General features: G+C 38.1%; 1 protein-coding gene across 3 annotated transcripts in view; it reads left to right on the top strand.

Moving 5' to 3' along the window:
- The window catches only part of VRK1 (VRK serine/threonine kinase 1), a 122,308-nt gene that overhangs the window by 68,281 nt on the left and 33,333 nt on the right, over positions 1 to 20,694 (top strand). For 2 of the 3 annotated variants that reach the window (XM_034992890.1, XM_034992891.1), the window contains exons 12-13: positions 9,639 to 9,726; positions 14,587 to 15,300. The exons of the other annotated variant lie outside the window; for it this stretch is intronic. In XM_034992890.1, the coding sequence (XP_034848781.1) occupies positions 9,639 to 9,726; positions 14,587 to 14,618 (120 nt within the window). In that variant the 3' untranslated portion in view covers positions 14,619 to 15,300. Of the gene's footprint in view, positions 1 to 9,638; positions 9,727 to 14,586; positions 15,301 to 20,694 lie in introns of those variants that run through there. 3 annotated transcript variants of the gene reach the window in all.

Raw genomic sequence — 20,694 nt, 5'->3', positions numbered from 1 at the left:
TTTCTTTCTTTCTTTCTTTCTTTCTTTCTTTCTTTCTTTCTTTCTTTCTTTCTTTCTTTCTTTCTTTCTTTCTCTCTCTCTCTCTCTCTCTCTCTCTCTCTTTCTTTCTTTCTTTCCTTTCTTTCTTTTTTTTTTTTTTAAAGCCCCAGGACATTTTCTTCAAATAAATTGTAAATACCCTTTATTTAAAGCAAATAAAAGCACAGCTCCACCAACTGAAAAGTTAGGGGCTCTCTACAAGGAAAAGCTTTTGCTTTGATAAGTTAGTATGCCATCTCTTCTTTTAGCAAGGGGTATGTAATCAAGATGTCATTTTTTGCTCTGGTTACTAGGAAGCTCAGAGTTAATTATGATGCTTAATCATAGAAATTCTGTTAATCCTTATAATTAGCATATTTTCTCCTTTCCCTTTTCATGATTTCTTAAAACTTTTTAAGATATATTCTTTGTATTTATGACATTCAAATCTCTTTTGAAAAGGGATAGTTTTAACTAATACAATTTATATTTCTCTTTATGTTCCTGAGAGTTGTCCATTATGGTAAAAACCTATGAGAATTGATTAGCAGTGGAATGAAACAAGGTTTCTATCCATTTTTAAATAGCCATGCTTGATTATGGTACAGTAAATTTGGAAACTAGAGTGAAATATGAATTTACCCACTTGAAAATGTTTTCAGCCTCAGTAGCCCGAGTTTTATTTAAAGCACAGGATTTTGGGATAACATAAGGCTGAAGTGGAAAAAAACTAAGCATCATTTTACCCTTAGGAAGTACACAGCCAAAGATTTTCATTGTTAATTATAACTGAACACTTGCGTTAGAATTGGGCAGTCCAGTTCCAGCAGTTATTGGATTCAGTGTGTACTCTTAAATCAACATTCAACAATGTAAAGGTCTAATTTATGTACCTGGTCTAGGCTAGGTCCCTGGGGCTATAAAGATCAATAGCATGTAGTTCCATCCTTAAAGAATTCCTTCCTGTCCCATGTGGGTTAAGAACAGCTTAATTTATTGGAAAGAACTCAGCAAGTTAAAAGGACATTAATACCTCCATTAGCTATTTTCTTGTAAGGTTTTGATTAAGTTGCTTGCCCAAGCCAACAAAAAGGGCTGTTCATTAGAATTTCTTGAGTCTCATCCCTGGAGATTCATTGAGTAGGTCTGGAGTGTGGCCCTGTGATTTGTATTTTTTCATTTTCAGACAGTATATACTGTTGTTTCCTATGAATGACTCGCACATACCCTTCTCTCCACTCCCATATTTTTTAGTTCTTTTAAGTTATATTATGCTAGTTGGCCTTCCTAGAGTTTCTCTGAAAAATGATTAACCATTAAATAAATCCCTGCTGGCACTCAGCTTGGAACATGGTATAAAGAGACGAATAAGAGTCCAGGCCTTCCATTGCCAGCCAGTGGCCTGCAGCTCCTCTGGTGGACACCTTCCTGTCTCTTGAGGTGACTGCATCCCGTGCAGCCTGTAGTTTCAGTTAGATGGCCCCAAATAAACCCTCTGAATTTGGCGAAAGTCTGTCTAACTTGGTTAGCATGCTAGAATAATAGAAACTGTATTTTCCTTAGATAAATTTAGATGGTTGAAGTCAAGACACTTCTTTGTTTTCTGATGGGGATTTAGCCTTAGTTTTTTATGTAAGTGGATTCATTGTTTACTAATGATTCTTTCCCTAGGTGCTTGAGCTCTGTATTTTAAATCTTGTCTTATTTGGGCTGGATTTTGCAGGTAGCTTTTTTTCCCTATATGTGTGTGTGTGTGTATATATATTTTTTAAGATTTTATTTATTTATTTGTCAGAGAGAAAGAGAGAGAGCATAAGCAGGGGGAGCAGCAGAGGGAGAGGGGGAAGCAGGCTCCCCGCAGAGCAAGGAGCCTGATGTGGGACTTGATCCCCAGGCCGCAGGGATCATGACCTGAGCCAGAGGCAGACACTTAACTGACTGAGCCACCTGGGCGTCCATTTTCTCTGTATTTTTAAGTAAGGTTATGACATATGTACAGAAAATGCACAAGTAAATGTGGAATTTGAACTTTACAAATTGAGCATGCACATTTAAACATCCCCCAGATCAAGGTATGTATCATCACTTGAGCCCCAGAAACCTCTCTCAGGCCCCCTCTCAGCCATTATCCTTCATTAAGAATAAGCAGTGTTTTGACTTACAACACCATAAATTAATTTTGCCATTTAAAGAACATTCATAGTAATAGCACCATACAATGTATACTTTTTTTGTGTCTTTTATTCATTATATGTCTGAATTTCCATGCTGTTGAATGCAACAAGTTTTCTGTTTCTTGTTACTGTATAGTATGGCACTCCATTATATGAGTACATCATAATTCCTTTATCTCTTCTATTGATGGACAAACGTTTATACTGTTTCCGGTTTTTGGCAGTTGTGGTAATGCTGGTTAAGAACATTCTTGTAATTTCTTTTGGGAACTGCATATATTTATTTCAAGTGGGGTATATACGTAGCGGAAGTACTGGGGTAGAGGGCTTACTTACGTTTAGCTTTAGTAGGTGCTGCCAAGCAGTTTCTCCCAGCAGCTGTCCCAGCTGATGCTCTCACCAGCAGTTTATGAGAGGTCCAGTTGCTTATCGACACTAGCTTTTGCATTATATTTAATTTTATCCATTTTGGTAGGTGTGTACTGGTGTTTCTATGTTGTTTTAATTTAATCTCCTTTAGAATATTGATTTTGAACACCTTTTCATATGCGTATCAGTCTCCATTGCCCTTTTTCAGTGTGGTGCATTTCAGATTTTTTGTTCCTTAAAAAGGGGGGAGGTTGTCAGCTTTCTTTTGATTTGCCAGACTTGACTACTTTGTATATAAGCAATCTATGTATTACACACATTTTTTTTCTTTCTTTCTTTCTTTTTTTTTTTTACAATTGGTAGTTTATCTTTTCATTCTGTTAATGTGGTAATATCTCTTGATGAACAGAAAGTTCTTCATTTTAATGAAGCCTAATTTACCAGTCTTCTTGTTTATGGTTAGTGCTTTCTGTATTCTATTTTGGGAAAATTTTGTCTACCCCGATCATGAAGAGAATTCTGTTATTATCAAGAAATACTATCTTTTGTATTCAGGTCTACGATTTAACAGCAACTGATTTTGTGCATAGTGTAAGTCTGTATTTATTTACCTCCTGTGGATAGCTAGTTGATTTCAAAGTTGATTTCAACTTTTATTGAAAAGTCTGTAATGTCCCCACAGCATGTAGTAGACTTTCAGGTAACCATATATGTTTGGGTCTGCTTCTAGAAACTCTGTTCTGTGCCATTGGCCCACTTACCTTTTTTGCCAAGCCACAATAGGTGAACTACTGGCTTCATAATGATATCTGATGGTGGAAGTCCTCCAACTTTGTTGTTCTTCTTTTTGTCTTAGCTATTCTTGGCCCTTCAGCTTTACATATAAATTTCAGAATCAGCCTATTAATTTCTACACACATACTTCTGGGATTTTGATTGAGATTGCATTGACTCTGTCATTTTGGGAAGAATTGACATCTTCACAATATTCTCTTCTGTCAGTGAATATGGTACACCCTTGTATTTAGGTGGTCTTTCATTTATCTCAGTCATGTTTGCAGTTGTCTCTGGCTGTGTAGAGATCATACCCATCTTCCATGTCTGTTTTCTTCTAAGTGCTTATTAATTCTTCATCTGTTTCTTTTGTATCATCTGGAATTACCATAGAACTTTACTTCATGTCATTTGGTTGTCAGCTCTGTCTGCTGTTTTTTGATGTTTCTAATATAAGTTCTGTAGTGATTATTGTTCTATTTATTGGCTGTGCCGTTTCCTTGTTATCTCTTCATTTTCTTTTTTAAATTATCATTTCTCATTTACTCAGTTTTTTTAATTTTTTTTTTTTTTTTTAAGCCTCCAGTGCATGTTATGAAATTTTCTTCTTTTGGGAGGAATGTGTTTTCTTTCAGAGTGGAATCTTCAGCTGTCTTTTGTGTGCTATGACCATTTATCATCTTCTCTTTTTGTCCCCAAGATTTCTAACTTTGTTGGCGTGCTTCTTCTCTGGATCGTATTAATAGTGAATAGAATAGCTTTACCTGGGCCTAACAGATTATTGTATTTGTGAATCCTTGGCTTTCCCATTGGATTAAACTGTTTTGCTTTTCCTCAGGGTTCGGATTTGAGGGTTTGGCATTGTTAAGGGACTTTTTTTGCCTGCAGTTCATACTCTGGGAGGATCTGGAGGGCCATGGCTCAGCTGGTACGCAGGTCAGATTACCTGTCTTTCCTCAGTACTTGCTCCATTCCCTTCCTGGCCAGAGGAGGCAAAAATTTGGTAAAATCTAAATCCACGGGAGAGAAACCTCGTTGGAGATTCTTCTCTGTGGCTTTAGCTATGTTTTACTCATTTTCTGTTTTGTCGTATATTTTGGTAAATCATTGTTTATTGTTGAAAATAATTAGTCTTGAATGATTGTGGTTATTCTGCCCTCTTTCTCCAGGGAAGAAACAGAATCACATGTCCTGCTTTCAATGAGGGACTGTGGGAGTAGGGAATGTCTCTTCCAGGGGGCTGTTCCAGTCTTTCTTTTCAAGCTTCCTATTTATATTTTGTAAATTGAAGGTCAGTGGTGAAAAATTTCTGAATGGTGTTCACTTAAGTTCTTTTCCCCAATATGGTTCTTCAGGAGCCACATGTTTCTTTCTAAAAGTGTCTGACTCTTCTTGGCCACAACTTCCCAATGGTTATGGTGAGAGGCTCTGTCACTGTTGCTGCTGAAATATTTTTTAATTGCTATTTTGTGTTCATTTCTTCAGAGTTTAGTGGGGCAGAGGTTGAAATACTACCCCCCAAATGTCCCCTATTTTACACACAATTTAGCTTGTTTGTGGGTGTGAACATTTCAGGGTCACTGAAATCTATGTCCTTCCCCCACGAGAGTAGATCGCGCGTGTTGTGCTGTCACCCTCTCAGCTCCTCATAGACCGTCTCCCACATTACAGTCACCTGACATTTCAGTTTTTGTACACGTGGTGGCATTAATTCATTTTCGGATAATGACAGTAAATTCTTCATTCCTCATGGCATCTTAAGAGTGGAGAACTTGAACTAGTGAAGAACACAATATCCGTAACTTTGTTAGTCTTATGTTGTAACATTTTATTTTGCTAAGCCCTTTCCCCCAGACCTGTTAATAATTAGCAGAATTCACGAGTTGTACTTGCTCTTCCTGCCTCCAGAGTAGATACCTAAACGTGTTGACAGGACATCTGAACAAAGCAGTGACAACAGCAACTACAAATACAGTGAAGTCCTGCATGGGCTCCATTTACAGTGCATCGATACTTCACCACATGGCATTCGTGCATGTGGGGTTACTCTGGACACTTACCTAAGACGATTTACAGAACTCTGAAGTGATTTCTTCCAGGACTTAGAGTTTTAGAGACTTAATGTGTATGTGTTTAATGTTTTGATAAAAGCTAAGATTACTCTTTTGCTTTAATCTGTTTTTTAGCATGTATTTTTCACCTTGAGGATGTAGACTGTAACAGTGCCAGGCACATAGTGGGTGCTTAGTTAGTATGTGGTGGGTTCTCTGCCCCTGGTAACGTAAAGGCCCATGTTATTGCAGAAGGAAATTGTAATATTCATGATTCTTGTTACAGCCTTTATCACTAGAACTCATTTAAAATAATAAATCACTTTAATGCATTCTAGCAGAATATTTTTAGATTATTCTTTAAATTTATCTGCCCCTCTTTTTAAGTCACTCACTTCCTGACCCACTTCCCATCTTTTCATCTCTTCTTTTTCCGATTATGTCTGACCTTTTCCTGCTTTTTCTCAAAATATATCTGTAATTACTTAAGTCCACTTAAACATTACACAGTTTGTAAAGGGCTTGGAGTAAAATAGGAAGTCAGCTCTTTATTATTGCAACACTAGTTGAATTGTTGCTTGAGAGGTGCAGACCCATAGATATTTCTGTGTAAAATAACCATGCTAGGCTCCACGAGAGCTCCGCACATATAGAAGGGAGAAACAGGAGTGTGGACGAGGCTCTGCCAGGCACACAGCTCGGTGGACTCTCCCTCTTTAGGAAGGGATGTGCTAACGTGGGAGCACAGCAGCCGGGGACTGTAAGGGAGGCGGCATAGCTCTGAGACGGAAATTGGAGCAGGAACGAAGAGCTCTGAGTTCTAGTCTTTCCCACGCCCAGCTGAGAAACACTGAGCCAGTTCTCTTAGCCTTCTTCTGTCTCCAGCCTCAGCATTTTCTGTCTATAGTGTGAATTTTAACTAATTCTGCTGGTTTGTAAGTATTGTGTAACACACATGTCTGCTTTGCTTTCATAGAAGATAGGTGTTCTGTGTTTTTTTAGTTACTGTCGAGTAACAACCTGTTTTTTTTTGGTTGCTATTAATGAATGTAGGAGCATAGATGAATCATGCTATTAGTTTATAAAGTCTGTACCATTTGCATGGTGACTTCAGGTGGTCTTAAGTAAATAAGATGAACTGATTGGTGCAGTCAATCTCTAAATAATTGTATTTAGAATTCTTTGTTCATCGACACATGTATAGTACCAAACATTTAGAAATTTTAGGCTGTATATTCTAAGTTTCTATAATAAACATTTGTGATTTTTATAATAAAGAGTTAAAAACCAACAACAGTCCTGAATACTCCTCACCTTTGATATAGCCATGGATCTGATTGGCTTTTCTTAGAGGCTGTTGAAAGCATCTAGAGGTGAACTTTTGATGTGTGACCTGGTAAGCAAAGAATGAACGGGTCTTCGGTTTTTGCCTCGCAGGATTTTTATTCTTTGTCCTGTTAAAACAGCTTTAAGTCTCTAAGTGGTCTCTAGTCAGTGTTTAGACTATTAGTAAATTATCAGTCCAAATGCATCTAGCTGATTTGTCTTCCTGTTTCTAAGCTGGAAGTGAGAAGCTGCTAATTAACTAAATTTTAGCCTAGCGTATCTGAACACTTCAAAAATACAATGTGTAATACATTCGCTAATGCCCTTTGAAATAAACCTAATTTTCTGCAGATATTTTAGCTGTGCTGAATTAAAAGAAAACTCTATTCTAAGTTTATAAATCATTCTGGTGTATTGTATAATATTTTGATTTCATTTATAGATGCAGAGGCACTTTGTGGGACCTGGTATGGAATATGACAGAATCAGAGATTAGCGTAGTCCCTTTGTGAAGCCGTTTTTTGTTCAGAGAGAACCAAAATATGCACTATCTGAAGCCCAAGATGTTGACAAATAACAAAGTGAGGCATTAGGAGATATCAGGAGAAAGAAGCTGCCAGTGAATTTGTTTGGAATTTTGCTCATTGCCTTATAGAATTAATAACACACTTAAATGCTATTAAATATGAAAGGTTTTTTTTTTTTTTGAAATTGGTCTTTTCCTGTAGGCTATTGGCCCCTTCTGTCAAAACTAAATACATTCTCAGAAAAGTTGGGCAGGAGATACCCAGCTGAAGTATGGACTAATGAAATTCAGTGCTTTACCTATTGCATGATGCTTAAAATACAGGTGTTTTTTTTTGTTGGTTGAATACTGGCTGATTTTCATTCCTATGTAATTTACTTGCATGGAGATTAAGAAAGCTCTTTTTTATTAAATAAGCTTGAGAACAAGATGAATGCACTAGGTTCTTGGGTAGAATGTATTGGATAGCTCCCTTTATAATGAGCATTTAAAAATCTGCCTCCTTAAAATCGGAAAATGCATTCTTTCCTGTATGGAAAGCAATAAAGTAGTGAAATATTCCTCCTTAATTTTGGTCCGAACGAACAAAAGTGTCTGTGTTTATTCCTGCCTAATGCATCACAAATCTGCTGACATGCTAACCTTGGAGTCTTGGCTGGCGTTAATCAGGCCTGTGCACCGGCAGGAAAGATGCACCTAATGCACTCCATCAGTGCAGTTTGCATATGGAAGTTCTCACAGGGGAGCTGCCCTGTGCCAGCTGAGGGTTACCTGCCCACTGCAGTTATTGTATGTAATTATCGAACCAATCTGTTCAGCCCAGCAGGGTTTAGATGGTAATCATGAAGCAACACTTTGGAAAAGAAAGAGGTAAGGCACTCTCCCCTTCTCTCATCAGTTATATGAAGTTACAGCCATTCTTAACAGCTGTTTTTGAGAGGCAATATCTCCATATACAAATCTGCTAAATGAATGCCTTTGAAAGTTTCTTAAGGTTTAGTCAAGTTATTTTTGTCTGGGTGAAGTGTTTTCTTCAGGAGCGTGGCGGGGATCTTGGAGTTCTGAACTTTCCACGGCCACCTTAAGAATATTTTGAAACAGTGGGATTATTTGTAATATGTAGATAATAACAGTTCTGACCATTTTGGGGTTTTAAAGTAATGTGGTTTGAGTAGAGTGGAGCTTTCTCATGCAGCTCTCTGTGGAACAGAACCCGCGGTTGCCATCAGGCAAGAGAACCGTGTGCTGTCAGCAGGCAGTGTGGGGAATGGCCCGAAGCAAGGGAAATGCTCAGATGAAGTTTAACTTAATATTAATTGTTAGAAAATATAAGTGAGGACGTTCCGATGCATTGTGAATCTGAAATTTGGGACAGATGAGAGGACTTCCTAAACGAAATCTGGGCCACCCAGGGAAGCTTTGAATTATCATTTGGATTTTAACGCATTTAAATTTGAGACTACATGGGATAAAGTTACAGGAGAAATACAAAGTTGTAAAGTTATTACTAAGTCCTTCCGTAGTGATTCCCACATGTAGACGTGTGGAGTAATTTAAAAACTTCACACAGGACTGAACTAGTTAGAAAATGTCATAGTGATAGAAAATAATAAAAAGAAACTGAACGAACACTTGGGAAGACCGCCTGGTGACAGAATTTAAGCATTAACTCCTAAGTAACCCTCAACTAGAAAAAATAAATAGAAAGCTGGAAAAAATAAATAGAAAGTTGAGGAGAATCCAACCTATTTTGGAGATTTTAGGAAAGCTGTGTACTTTTAAGACTCTTCCTTTACAGGAAGGTGTCCCCCTTAAACTTTTAATGAAAAGTATACCAAAAGAAGACCTTTATTGGAAGTTTGTTGTTATTGATTCATGAGCAGAATTTTGCCATTGATTGATAGAGTATAACCAGTGATATACTATATGCACAAGGTGCATATTTTCCCCTTTATCAAGTAGATTACTCTCCCTCCCCCCACATAGCCCACACACATTGGAAAATGCGGAGAATAAGTATCGTTGGCCTGAGTGGTGAAACCAAGTTTGTTAAATGCTTTGCTTTTAAAAGAGAGTTTCTGTATCATCAATCCTGATGGTTAGGCTTTCAATTATGAACTATAAAAAGCATAAAAGCTTGAGGTGGTTACAACAAACAAGCTGACATTCAGACTAACTGAATAGTTGAAGGTTCTCTTAATCCCATTTTCTTCCATCCACAGACCCTTCCCCTTAGGTAACTACCACCCTGTAGTTGTGTGTATTCTTACTGTATGTTTTGATTCACCCACACCTGGATAGATTCACATATATACTAGTATATGGTAAGTTTGTGTATTTACTTCTTTGACCATCAGACCACATCTCTCTCTCTTTTCAAAAATCTTTGTGTGTACCAAGCGCAAGAAAGGAATCGAGGAGAGCACTGAATCCAGTGTTGAAGATATGGAATGCTCAGGTACACAGACAGAAGAGGCCACAAAAACCCGTAAGTTGAACAGTCTTGCCTATTAGCTTTTTCCATATATAAACACAGATTTCATTTCCTTCCGCTAAGTAAGAGGTTAACTTATGGTCATAACATTTTGATTTTATGATAAAATATCATACAAGAGGATCTTCTATTTGTATAGTGTTATCACAGTGTCCTTTGTATACATTGTATTATTTACTGTTCACAGTAGTCACGAAGTTGGGGTGGGGAGCTACTCTCATTTTGCATCTAGGGAGCCCAAGACATGGAGCACTGAAATGGCAGAGCCAGAGCTCTTACCTCTCAGGCTGCTCTCTTTCCATTTCTGCACACGGATTACACATCATGGGATACAGGGGAAGGTCCAGATCTGGCGAGTAGTACCTGGGCTTACTGCGGCTGCCAAGTTCCACGGGCCTGAGCCATCCGTGTGCCCCCCACAAAGTCTGCCAGCTCTTCTTGTCTCTCAACAAGTTGGGGCGCAAGGAATTAAAGCCTCAGTCATCACTTTTCAAAGCTCTTGAAGCAAAAAGCAGAGTATAAAGTCATTTCCGAGATGGCTCGTAAACTGGTGCTGAAGGCTCTTCCAGTATGGAGCCGAGCTGGCGTTGGCATCAGCAGGGCTGCATCTGCAAAGGGCACAGTGGGGTTGGGCTTCCGTGTGGTCCACTTCGTAGACGGCTGGTGCAGATGTGTAGGTGCACCTCTGGGCAGCCCAGAAAAGGGAAAACAGGTTCCAGGTTTCACAAGAGATGATTTCTTGGGCGCGATGAAGAGATTGAGCGCTGGTTGTGGTACCAGGCTTTTCTTTTTCCAGACTTCTCTCCTATCTCGCTGCCTTTTATTTATTTATTCTTTTCTTGGTTCTGAAACATTTCTCACTTTCTAATAGAAAAGGCTCATTTTTGGTAAACGTTTCATGAGAGCCCAAGTGCCCTGTTGAGTCGGGCCAGGGACCTATTTTACCTTCCCTTTGGTAGTGTCCGCCTGTGCACATCTGTGGAAGACAAGCCTTTGACTTTCAAAGAGAATCTTCTGCACTCGAGTCTGTTAACACTGTCTTTCTTGTGTAGTATGGATAGAATTTCCTTAGGTTCACATGAATTCACCCCAGACAGTACTGGGGGTATCTAGAGAGGGAGGATAGAACCTCACCTTGGAGGCTAAAGGTTTTGAAGAAGTTCCTTTCTGTCTCCTGCAGCCATTTTCCGATCCCTGCTGTTCTCCCCGCCTCCCGTCTTGTTCATTTTGTTATTAGGAAGTGAGGAGTCCCGAGGAGCAGTGCATGGAAGCCTGTGTCAGCCAGAGGCTAGCGGCAGCAGCTACGACAGTGAGTGGGAGCAAAACTAAGGAGCATTTGTAAAGATAGAGCAATATTCTTAAAAATCCCTTAAAAAGTTTTTAAAACAGAGAGTTTCAGTTCAGCAAAGGAACCAGCCCACATTGTGATAATAAGGTTGATACCCATTTAGACTGGAGTGAATTCACAGCTGTGCGTGGAGAAAACTCATGCCTCTCCTGACTGCCTGAAGGTCATTTGTTACCTGAACTTTGCTTAATGAGCATCAGAGTTATTTGTTTTGATACATCAATAATTTTAAATTGGACTATAATTATGAAAAAATGTTTTTCATACCCCAAATTTTAACTTAAGGTCCTTACGCTGCTGGTTTTCACTGGGAGAAAATATATGAGTATTTTTGTTTTACTTATTAATAACAAAAGAAGAGTGTGGACCCCATTGCATATTTGAGGAGAACAATCCAGATCTTTTGTTTCAGTTTAAACAAAAAGAAGATAGAGAATAAACACATTCTCCCTGATTTATATAAACTCCAAATTGCTTTACTTAAATGCTGTTTCTCTTCTTATTGTAATTTATCCTTTCTCCTAAAGTATAGGGCTAAAGTATTTTATTGTCTAAATATTCATAAATGAGAGAAATATTACCTGAGATGGTAAAATGTTATTGCTTCTGGCAAAAAAAAAAAAAAAGGCCAGTGTTCATGAAAATACGTATTTGTATTCATCATTTTAAAATAACTTGGAGGAGGCACATTATTGTGTTTGAATTTTGTTTTAAAAAAATATATAATACAATTCAGTGACTTCTGTGTCCTAGAGCTCTAAGATTTTGTCATAAACGTGTTTCAAGAATGGTTACCTCTAACAGCAGCTTTAGAAACGTCAGTTTCTTCATTAACAGTTTTATTTTCAAACACAATTTATGGTTTACAATATGGTAAGAGATTTTTCTCACTGTGCGATCTTTCAGAATGCTGTGCCTGGCAAAATGGGAGCACCTTTCCTTTAATATCTATTTAGACCATTTTGAAAACATGTATAATTTTCTTGATACACCTAAACTCATTTTGACTAGTTGGTGGTCTATTGTGTAAGAACACATTCTGAAAGCTTTCAAAATGTGTATTGTGTAGGTTTTCTCAAAGAAAGAGAGGGGGTGACGGGGTGGTTTTCAAGAAGAACAGAGGCCTCTAATCCTTTTATTTTTATGCAAGGCATAATTTTTACCAATTGAGAAAATTTGGTTATTTGCTGCAAGTAATTTTCCCCCCCACAAAATGATAAGCCTTAAAAAACCATGCATATTCTGGCATTTCAAAACCGTCCCAGTACTTCAGAATTGGACTAAAAATTAGTTAATGTAGCCATGATATTTATGGCTAGCTGCTTTGTCCCTCCCGTTCATAAAATGGACAGTACTCTACAACCTTCTCTTGTGAGTGTTATATTTGAAGTAACCTTGAATTTTGGTCCATTCTTGAGAAATCTGAGGGAAGCAGGATTGACGGTTGGTTACCTCTCGAATATCTATGATCTAGTCAAAAAAGGGATACTTTTAAGGGCACACTACAAAGAAACTTCCCACTTATTTTAAATTTCTGCATTAATAAAATCATAGAAGAGTACTTTTCCTTTTTCAGATACCAAATTTTACACGTTAGTCTTAAGATTGCACCTTTTACCAATAGTAATAAATTATGAAAATGGGTATATTTTTTTAAAGAGACGAGAAGAGGAAAAATATTTTTTCTGCCACAATTAGAATTGATTATTAGGGAAAATACTGAATTGATACCTGCAGCAAAGACTTCACGTTGCAGGATCCTGATTACATAATAAATTCCACGTAGTGTTTTTAGTTGCAGTGAAAAATTTTAAATCTAGATTGAAGGAGATAAGCAGCAGTGGTGTTTAAGAGTAAAAAAAAAAAAAAAGCATAAAATGACAAATTAGGATGTTAGTGATAATACTACTACTTGAACAGAGTGATAACTATTGTTAAGTGTCCTTTGTAATGTGACTATTCCAAATTTATTGAAAGGAAGATGTACTATAGTACTGATTATTGACCTGGATTTTGTGATACCCTATTACGCCCCACCTCAGTCCATCACAGTATTCCTCCTTTTCTAGGCAAAATTAATTTCAAAATTCTTGAAATAAAAAATTAAAAATCTACCATGGAATATTTTTTATCTATCACAAAAATTGAGGAAAAAGCTCAAAAGTTTAAACCAGCTGTAGTAAAGGCTATCTATTATCAATGGCAGGAAAAAAAAACGATATCCATGTAAATTTGAAGTTTGCTTTAATTGAAATATATGGCGGGGCGCCTGGGTGGCTCAGTCGGTTAAGTGCTGCCTTCGGCTCAGGCCGTGATCCCAGGGTCCTGGGATCAAGCCCCGCGTTGGGCTCCCTGCTCCGCGGGAAGCCTGCTTCTCCCTCTCCCTCTGCCTTCTGCTCTGCCTATCTGTGCTCTCTCTCTTTCAAATAAATAAAATCCAAAAAAAAAAAAATACGGCAATGAAATAAAAACTGGAACTTGGAAAAAACAAAACAAAACACTGATTTTTAAACTGATCTTCCACACAAGTAACTAAGACTATAAACAGAAAACCTTTAGGATTTATTATTAGATGTGGTAAATATTTTGTCCGAGATTCAAAGAATGTTTTGTACATTTCAGAAAAGAAGTATTGATCTGTTGCTTAGTGCATTCATTGATTAATTATGGGTGACCATGCTGCCCCTCACCCTGGTACCGTTGCTCTTTTCCGGGCCAAGGGAGGCGTGAAGCAGAGGGAAGGCACACATCATTGGCCCATGCTAGGCAGCCGTGATCAGGCTTACACGTACCCTTCCGACTGCTGTGCTCGCCTTGGAGGTAGAGTGGGGGTGCTAGGTGGGAAGAGTCTCCTTGGTGAGGTGGAGTTCCTGTAAAGAATTCCGCCCCCAGTAAAGAATCACGGATTTATTCCAACTCAGGAGTAGTTGGATGGGAACTGTCAGGAGGTACTTTGACTGGTATCAGATGTGATGCATCTTTAGAAGGCTCCTCAGTTGGGATCTCTTTAATTCCTAGTGGGAAAGACTTTGTGTTTTGGAATGGCCAGGGCTAGGGCTCTCCTGCCTAGAGAGTATGGGTAACAGGCTTTAAAAAGCAACACATTTTATCCCTTGCTTTTCAGAATATGCGTTACTTCATCGCTTCCCTCCAGGAAATGAAGGCCTGTCTTGTTGCTATAGCTTACATTAGGAGTTATTGTTTTAAATTGCACAATAAAAGTTTTGGGGAGAAAGATTTCAGTGCCTTTGTAAATTGTTCTGTTGTGACTTAAGACTGAAAGGTAGATGTTACCATATTTTTGGACATACTAAAAAATGGACACAATTTCCTAAGATTTTCAGGCTATTAGCCATTACTTTTGTGTAGGAATTTAATCTCCACAAATCCTCATAGTCAGTTAGATTTTTAGATACGAATAAGTATATATGGAAATGCTTATATATCTGTTCTTTAGTTTTTGTAAGTTAATGATTTGAATTTCTTTGTTTTTTTTTCTCTTCAAGGTTCAAAAACCAGAAAGAGAGTCCAGAAGTAAATCAAATGCTGTCAACCGACTTTTCTTTTCTTCCTGTCATTTGACTTTTTCCTCTTTTTCTATTTTAAATGTTATATTTTCATGTGAGTCTTTGAGGATGGGGCTGACCATGAAATACTATGTCTTTGAAAAATATAAACTTTTTTATTAAGTAAATACTTTGCACAATTTATTAAAGGCTAATTATAAAATTGAAAATCTATAGGTCATACTCTTTCAGCTGATCCCAAGCTGTATGTGTTTGAGGTTCTGAAGCAGCTGTAAGAAAAACCACCATGATGTGTACTTTCTAATCATTGTCCATTGCCCCGAGTGTATAGAAATGCTTGGCAAAATCATCCCCTTTAAGCAGATATACAAACCTTAAAATAAAGGTCTCTTTTTGCATGATACAAATACACCATTTGTTGTGGCCATAAGATTTGGATTGCATTGGTTCTGTTCAGTTCCACAAGCATTTATTGAGCACCTGCTGTATGAAGCAAGAGGAACAAAAAAGGGAAAGGGTTATGAAAGCAAAAGTGGGGTACTAAGCAGGTCTGTGGGAGACCAAACCCATGTATTTGAAAGTGAGATTGCAGAATGACTACCTACGCATGCAAACTGTATGAAAAGAAAATACGATAAAGTATCCAGTGGTAGCATGATTACAGATTTATAGACTGGCTTCTTTTAAGGAGATCCTGTGGAAAAAAAAAACAAAGCAGACTTATTGCTCATTCACAGGAGATTATTTTTCTTATAAGTGTCGTTTTTGTAGCATATGATGTCTGTGCAGTAAACCAAAGCACTCGAGAGTTTTAGTGATCAGAGAATTTCAGATTTGAACTTTTTATAGTTTCCCTGGTAATAAAAGCTTGGGATTTAAACTATATGAACAATTTCAAGGTTTACTTTGTTGCAGAAATTGGAATTGGGTTGGATTTCCCAAAGGGTGGTACACCTTACCGCTTAATGGCACATTCCATCTTTGTAGATGACATAGAGACACACTTTTATTTCAGCATTTAAGCATTAAGCATGTATTTTAATATGTGTTCAGAACATAAGTAGCACATGAAACTGGTGATTTCTCTGTTGCTTAGGACAAGCTTCAAGGAGGTATTTCTGTATTTAAAAAAGTGAGTTGATTTAAAGAAAATGTTAAGTAATAGTACAGGTGGAATGTCAACATACCCCAGATTGTCAAGGTGGAACCACGTTGGAGGAGCTCTGAGCCAACACTGAGACTCTAAAACTTTGGCCCCAAATGTGGGTGTTTAGGTGTCACATGGAATACGTGTCACTGTAGTGGTCAGATGTTGAAAAGTGCAGACCAGATCTGCAGACTTTCCTTTGAAAGTTCATCTTTTAAATGCCTCCTGAAGTTCTTGAGCTGTGTGTCTTTGCAGAAGAGAGAACTAGATTTTGGGCAGAACCTCCTGTTTTCCGTAGAATGTTGGATTTTCGTGCTCATCAGTGTTATGGTCCCAAGTTTATTTGTAACACCTAAATCAACTCTCAAGTTCTGTTTCAAACACATTGATGCTTAAAATAGGATAAAATGGGGCGCCTGGGTGGCTCAGTTGGTTGAGCGACTGCCTTCGGCTCGGGTCATGGTCCTGGAGTCCCGGGATCGAGTCCCGCATCGGGCTCCCTGCTCAGCAGGGAGTCTGCTTCTCCCTCTGGCCCTCCTCCCTCTCATGCTCTCTGTCTCTCATTCTCTCTGTCTCAAATAGATAGATAGAATCTTTAAAAAAAATAAAAAAATAAAATAGGATAAAATGTGTGTGGTGTGTTTTTGTGTATATGCCTTAGCCTTTTTTATTTTCCAAAACACAAAAACATAGCAAAACCTGTTGGTTAAATATTAAGAAAACAGATATTTCCTCACATACTGTTTTTAACAAGTGCTGGCATTTTCTCGAATGTTACTCTGTTGGCAGGGCTGCAGAAATTAAAAACTAGTAGCCATAGTAGCCAGTTGGATTCATTGGCTGCATCTCCTTACTCCGCTGCTCTTCTCCTTCCTACCTTACACTGGGTTTTTTTTAGGCTCCCTTTATTTTAAATCAGTAATCAAATAGCCTCGTCATTCGGCGTTATGCTTTTTTTTTTTTTTTTTTTTTTTTTTTGCCTTTTTCAGTTTTGTACTTACTATTTTTATCTTGCATCGTTTTTGTTTCCTTTCCAGTCCGTGTTTCAGTGGACTTTGCCAGTCTTTGTTCCTTCATAACCCAGCGTCCACATTCTGACAGGTGTTCCTGGCACCATGCGGTCCTGCCTTCTCTCCCATTTTCCTTGGTTGTTAGTGAGCTGAGATGGTCTGGTCTGCTGAGGATCGACACCTGTGCCAGGCTCTTGTCCTTCACACTGTGGGGGCAGTACGTGCTCTAGATGTTCTAGAAAGCAACCAATACATGTTTGGTAACCAACTAAGCCCTGAAGTAAAATAGCTTCTAGGTATTCTTCAGTAGTGATCTCTTAAGACAAATAAAATGCTAATAGGCCAGAACTATAAAGCCTCAATTATTTTTTTGAATTACTAAATTAAATGTGCATATGAAGGCCTAAGTCGCCTAGCAATAAATTAGTGGTGGAAATATAAATAAATTATATGTATTTATGTGTATGTGTTTATATGTGGTTGAGCAATATGTGCTTGATTATCCCTTAAAATGCTATTTTGTTGGCTATATTCTTGTGATTACCAAAGTTTATTAATAATACCTGGTCACTAGGAAATTTAGAACACACAGAAAAGTATCAAAAGACAAACCAGCCATATTACTCCCACCCACAGGCAACCACTGTGAATGTCTTGACACATTTTCTTCCAGGCTTTTCTATGCATTTTTATTTCAAATAATTATTATACTTGATATAAAACTTCATATATAGCTTTTTAAAGCTAGAATTAAATACTTTCCACGTTATTATAGATACTTCATGAATATAATTTTTATGTTTCTGTAATATTTTTTCTTGTGGATTTATGACGCTTTCCTGACCATTTCCCTAATATTGGACATTTAAGTTGTCTTTGGTATTGGGATAAGTAATTTTTTTTTAAGTTTTTTTTTTTTTTAAGTTCATTCAAGTAATCTCTACACCCAATGTGAGGCTCGAACTCACAACCCCGTGATCAAGAGTTGCATGCTCTGCCAACTGAGCCAGCCAGGAGCTCCTATAAGTAATATTCTTGATTAAACTAGGCAGAAATCTTTGTCCACATGTGCGAATCTATTTCCTTGGATTTTCAGAAGGGAACCACTGGGTCAAACACTATGAAAATGGAAGGTTACTGATGCATATTAACAAGTTGCTTTGCAGAAATCCACCAGCCAGCACTTTGCCCAGCAAATCAGAGTGCACAGCTTAGATTTGTCATCCTTGAATATTACTAATTTTTATCATTTGATAAGGTAAATTTTTTTTCATTGCTAGTGAACCTGAGCAATTATTTTTTATTTGTAAACTAATTGCTCTGTTTTCTTCCTGGTGTATTTGATTGTACTGTTTGTATAGTGGTGATCTTAACCCTTGGTTATATTTGTTGCTGACTTTTTCCCATTTGTTTTTTGTTGGTGGTAATATTTTTTATTTTTGTGAAACTTAATATTTATGGCTTTAATCTTTTGATCTTTTTCATTGTAATTTCCACCAGTGTTTTAAAATATTCCTCATCCTGAAATCAGAAATATTTACCATAACTTTTTCTAGGCTTTTTGTCTTAATGCTCCTAAATTTTTCATCCATATGGAATTAGTTTTGGCATATCTATGCCAGGAGGTAAGGATCACAATGTATTTTTTTTTTTTCCAAATAGCTAACCGGTAGCTCCATTACTTTTTTTTTTTTTTTAAGATTTTATTTATTTATTCATGAGAGACAGAGAGAGAGAGAGGCAGAGGGAGAAGCAGGCTTCCAAGGAGCAGGGAGCCCGATGTGGGACTCGATCCCAGGACCCTGGGATCATGACCTGAGCCGAAGGCAGACGCTCAACCATCTGAGCCACCCAGGCGTCCTCCAGTACTTTTGTTAAATAAATCTTCCCCAGCCCCTTATACCCTGGTTTGTGTGATGCCTGCCTTATTATATATTAAGTTATTTTACCAGGGTGTCTTTCTGGACTGTCTGATTTCATTGATCTGTCTGTCCTTATGCCAGCACCACACATTTGTAATTAATGCCATTTTACTTATTCTTGTCTCCTAGACCACATTAGTAGAAATCAAAATGAAAGAAAAAATTCACTTATGAGCTTACTACACTACAAAAATCAAACTCCTGTTCTTTGGGTAGGATATTTTTTAAGTCCTGTTACCATGCCTTCGTAATTTCTCATAATTATAGCAGTTGCATAGATAAATAAGGTTTTGTGAGTTTTGGTTTCTTTTAAAGTTCTACAGGTATTCTATACCCCTCATTCATTAAGCTCTGCTGGTATAAGGAGGACAAGGCACACTGAGGAATCAATACTGGAAAAGGGTCTCTGGATACATAGCAGCAGCCTCACACATTGGATCAGTGATTCTTTGCAGTATACTGCTGACCAGGTGGTTTAGGCAATTCTATTCTTGGGTGTGATTTTGCAAATAAAATGTTTACCATTTCCACTGTACTGAGCATGTATTACTCATATAGTGGTGAGCTTTTTATTATGACAGTAATGTTTTGCAATTTGTGAGTAGCGTTCCTGAATTTTTGTAATTTTGGCTCAAGTTAACCTGTAAAATTTCTGCATTGAGCAAATTATGGTTTTATTTAAGTGAGCCACCGTAAATGATCTCTGAAAATTCTTTCCTCCTTTTGATTTAAAGTGCAGCACTCGTTAGAAGTCTGAATTATCGGAAGGATGACTGGAAATGATCTGTAAGATAACTTTTGTCCCTGGTGCGCGGGGGTGGGAAGAAGTTCCAAGGGCCAGTCCAGAGTTTGCAAGGGGAAGAGAGGGGACAGTGGTCTGAATCTGTTCCTGCTTTTCTGTAGGTTGTCTTTCTGCTGCTAATACCTTTCAGAAGCGAGTGAGGAGTGATCACAGTCATATACATGAAGACCTTGTAACAGCCAGGCTAGTTTGTTTAGAAACTGAAAAATTGCCTATTCAGTAATTCTTTCTGACCTTGACACAAGAATCTTAGTACAGAAGTTCACGCTGATCCTTCTTGGTATAATTCTCAGATGAGAGCGATGCCCCTACATGCTTTCCCAAACTTTCTTCACGAGGGTCCAGGATGTGCTAGCACTGTATAAATGTCAGAGTTGAGCCCCTGAAGGGTCTGCTAACTCTGAACACTGGAATGTTCCAGGGCAATAGATCACAGGGAAAGTTACAGTTGGGTAGTACATATTGATTCTATTGATTCCATTCCATTTCCCAGTGAAGGGAAAAGGGAGGAATAGTTCTTGCACTTTCCTAGATAGAGAAATGTTCCTAAGATCCCTAGGAAGAGCTCACCCCCCACCCCAAACTGGGGAAAGAAAACTGTGTTCTTTTGTCTTCTTTTATTTCATTAACTCGTCAGAACATTTTGGTGCTAAGGCGTGAGTCCATTCAGCTGGAGAAGTATTGTGCACATCCTGATGGGTTTTAACACTGCAGTTGCAAAGCTGTGTGATCTGGTCCCGCATGCAACAGCACATGCCCCCCACCCCCCACCCCCCGCCCCGGCCCTTCAGGTTTCTAGTCCAGAAATCCTTGGCAGAGATTGAAATGCTCATGACAAAGATACGTAATTTGTCCTACCATTTGTAATTTAAAGAAGGATCATTTAGACATTTCTTAAGATACACGTTTAGTTGTGGTGGGTTTTTCCCCCCCTTTTTTTTAAAGTTCCTAACCAGGTTTTTCAAAGAAGTTGTCTGTATTCCAGGTGCTGCAGCCCCGAAATAAGTCTTTGCTCTGCCATGCAAAGTGTTCAGAAAGCAAAGGTGGCTGAAATTACATGAAAATGGCTTCCAAGGCCCTGTCTGTTCCTGTAGAGGTCAGAGAAAGCACAACCTGCAGAAACACAATTCGAGGTCAAGAATCCCAGACACCTGCTGTTCCCAGTGAACTGTGTGATGCACATAGAAAATGTTTGGAAGCGAGGGT

This window comes from Mirounga leonina, unplaced genomic scaffold, assembly GCF_011800145.1.
Source record: "Mirounga leonina isolate KUSES-001 unplaced genomic scaffold, KU_Mleo_1.0 Mir_82, whole genome shotgun sequence".
NCBI classification, from domain to species: Eukaryota; Metazoa; Chordata; class Mammalia; order Carnivora; family Phocidae; genus Mirounga; species Mirounga leonina.
Note: the sequence above shows the minus strand (reverse complement) of the source record. Positions and strands in the feature narration are given on the sequence as shown.